General features: G+C 48.0%; 1 protein-coding gene across 1 annotated transcript; it reads left to right on the forward strand.

The window, feature by feature from the left end:
- Nucleotides 1-442: 442 nt before the first annotated feature.
- SARC_15496 (hypothetical protein) lies at nucleotides 443-661 on the forward strand (the record flags this gene model as incomplete). Its single annotated transcript, XM_014290385.1, has 1 exon — nucleotides 443-661. A coding segment is annotated over one exon (219 nt), but the record flags the coding sequence as incomplete, so codon positions are not given.
- Nucleotides 662-1720: the final 1059 nt, after the last annotated feature.

Genomic DNA, 1720 nt, shown 5'->3' on the forward strand with positions numbered 1-1720 from the left:
CACCCATATCACCCAACTTAAATCATCTCACAATCCGACATGATCGCATTTTCTCTGTACAGATCGGAAGCTCTTCATGATGAACGATATCTTAATATGTGCTACGCCAATCACGTCGAAACAGAGCTCGTCCAATCTGTTCTATAAATCACCGAAGCCCAGAAACCACTCCTCAAAGGTACGTAGCACAAGCTACTCGAGAGGCCTGACGTGGTTGTGTATCCTGATTAAACCCTAAACTCTATCTGAAGGCCACTTGCTGACTTGCCATGTTCCGTTGTGTGGGAGTTACAACACACATCACACGAACCACTCTCCTCAGAACAGGCCCACTCGTCTCACTCTACCTACCCATAGCATCCGCAGACATATGTTACCCCTCTCTCTCTCGTGACCGCATACGTGCATTGCCATTGACACACAAGGCTATCCCACTCCACAGGCAGACGGCCGTACCTGCAAGTTCAACTGGGCCCTGGACCTGGAGGAGTGTGACTTCAACGATACGCTCAAACCCATGCTAGAGGTTACCCGTTCAAAACAGGGGCTTATCCCACCCTCATACACTCACACAGACACCGATGCCTCCGCGAACGAGCAACGTTGGCCGCTCAATGTGCTGCATAGGAAGACGTGTGTTGTGTACACCTTCCTGATGCAGGTGAGTGGGTTTGTCTTTGGGCTAGATAGGTAGATATTGTTGGGTTTTAGGGTTTAGGGTTTATATATGTCTTTCCATTGCTAGTGAGTGTATTTAGAGTATATGTGGGGGAGATGGAGATTGCACCTCCGTTCTACTACCCATGATAGCATTTCATTTACTCTCGACCACCAAACTGCGAACGTTGACAGTTATCAGTCAAGTACCGTTTCCGTAGAGTTGAGGTGGTTTACAACACACCAACCGGTTCTTTGTTTCAGTTTGGGGTTCATTCGAACCCCAAATGCCAACTTTAGACTCATCCGTCTCAAAACAGGTCGATTTTCTAGAGACAAGTTTGTGTATCAGCGCCATTCCTTATCTGCTTCTCCTCTAACGTGCTGATTTGCCGCCATTCGCTTAGACTACGCGCGATTATTCATAGTTTCTCTCGAAGAAGAGTATCATTCTAACCTCCAACCTTTGGGTTAAATCTACAGGAACAAGACCGATCTGCGATTATGAAGGCAATCCAGAGTCACAAAGGTGTGTTAGTGTGGCTACTTCTCCAGGTGTGTGCTCGGATACTACGGGCGATAGGGGTGAACTGTAGTGAACTGGCTGGACCCATTTCAACACATCTTATCACTGGCATGTCCGCCGCTAGACAAGGCCCTCCATCGTATCATCTCACGGTGCAGCTCCCTCAGACCCGTTCACTCGAGGATGTGTAGTGCCGACACGTTCATGGCAGGACGCGTGTGCTTCTGTTTGGAGTGTGGTGATATCGGGGACCTCTCTGTTCCGAATGCGTGTAGTTTCATATCCCTTACTGATTCGACTGCTCTTCGACTGAACCGAATGAATGGGCTATGAAAACACATCCTTGAACTATACGCATATACGCCATGCATTAAGTACTCACTATAATCTTTTGGTCACATTGTGCTTCGTGCGATCATCAGGTAAAACTACGCACGCGGCAAAACGGCTCAAAGACGTAGTGCGCATGTCACCCATAACGAGCCGCGCCCCATCGGTTACCCAATTGGATCTGTCGCAACTTGTAAGTTATATATA

The sequence above is a fragment of the Sphaeroforma arctica genome (genome assembly GCF_001186125.1).
Source record: "Sphaeroforma arctica JP610 unplaced genomic scaffold supercont1.6197, whole genome shotgun sequence".
In the NCBI taxonomy this organism is placed as follows: Eukaryota; class Ichthyosporea; order Ichthyophonida; genus Sphaeroforma; species Sphaeroforma arctica.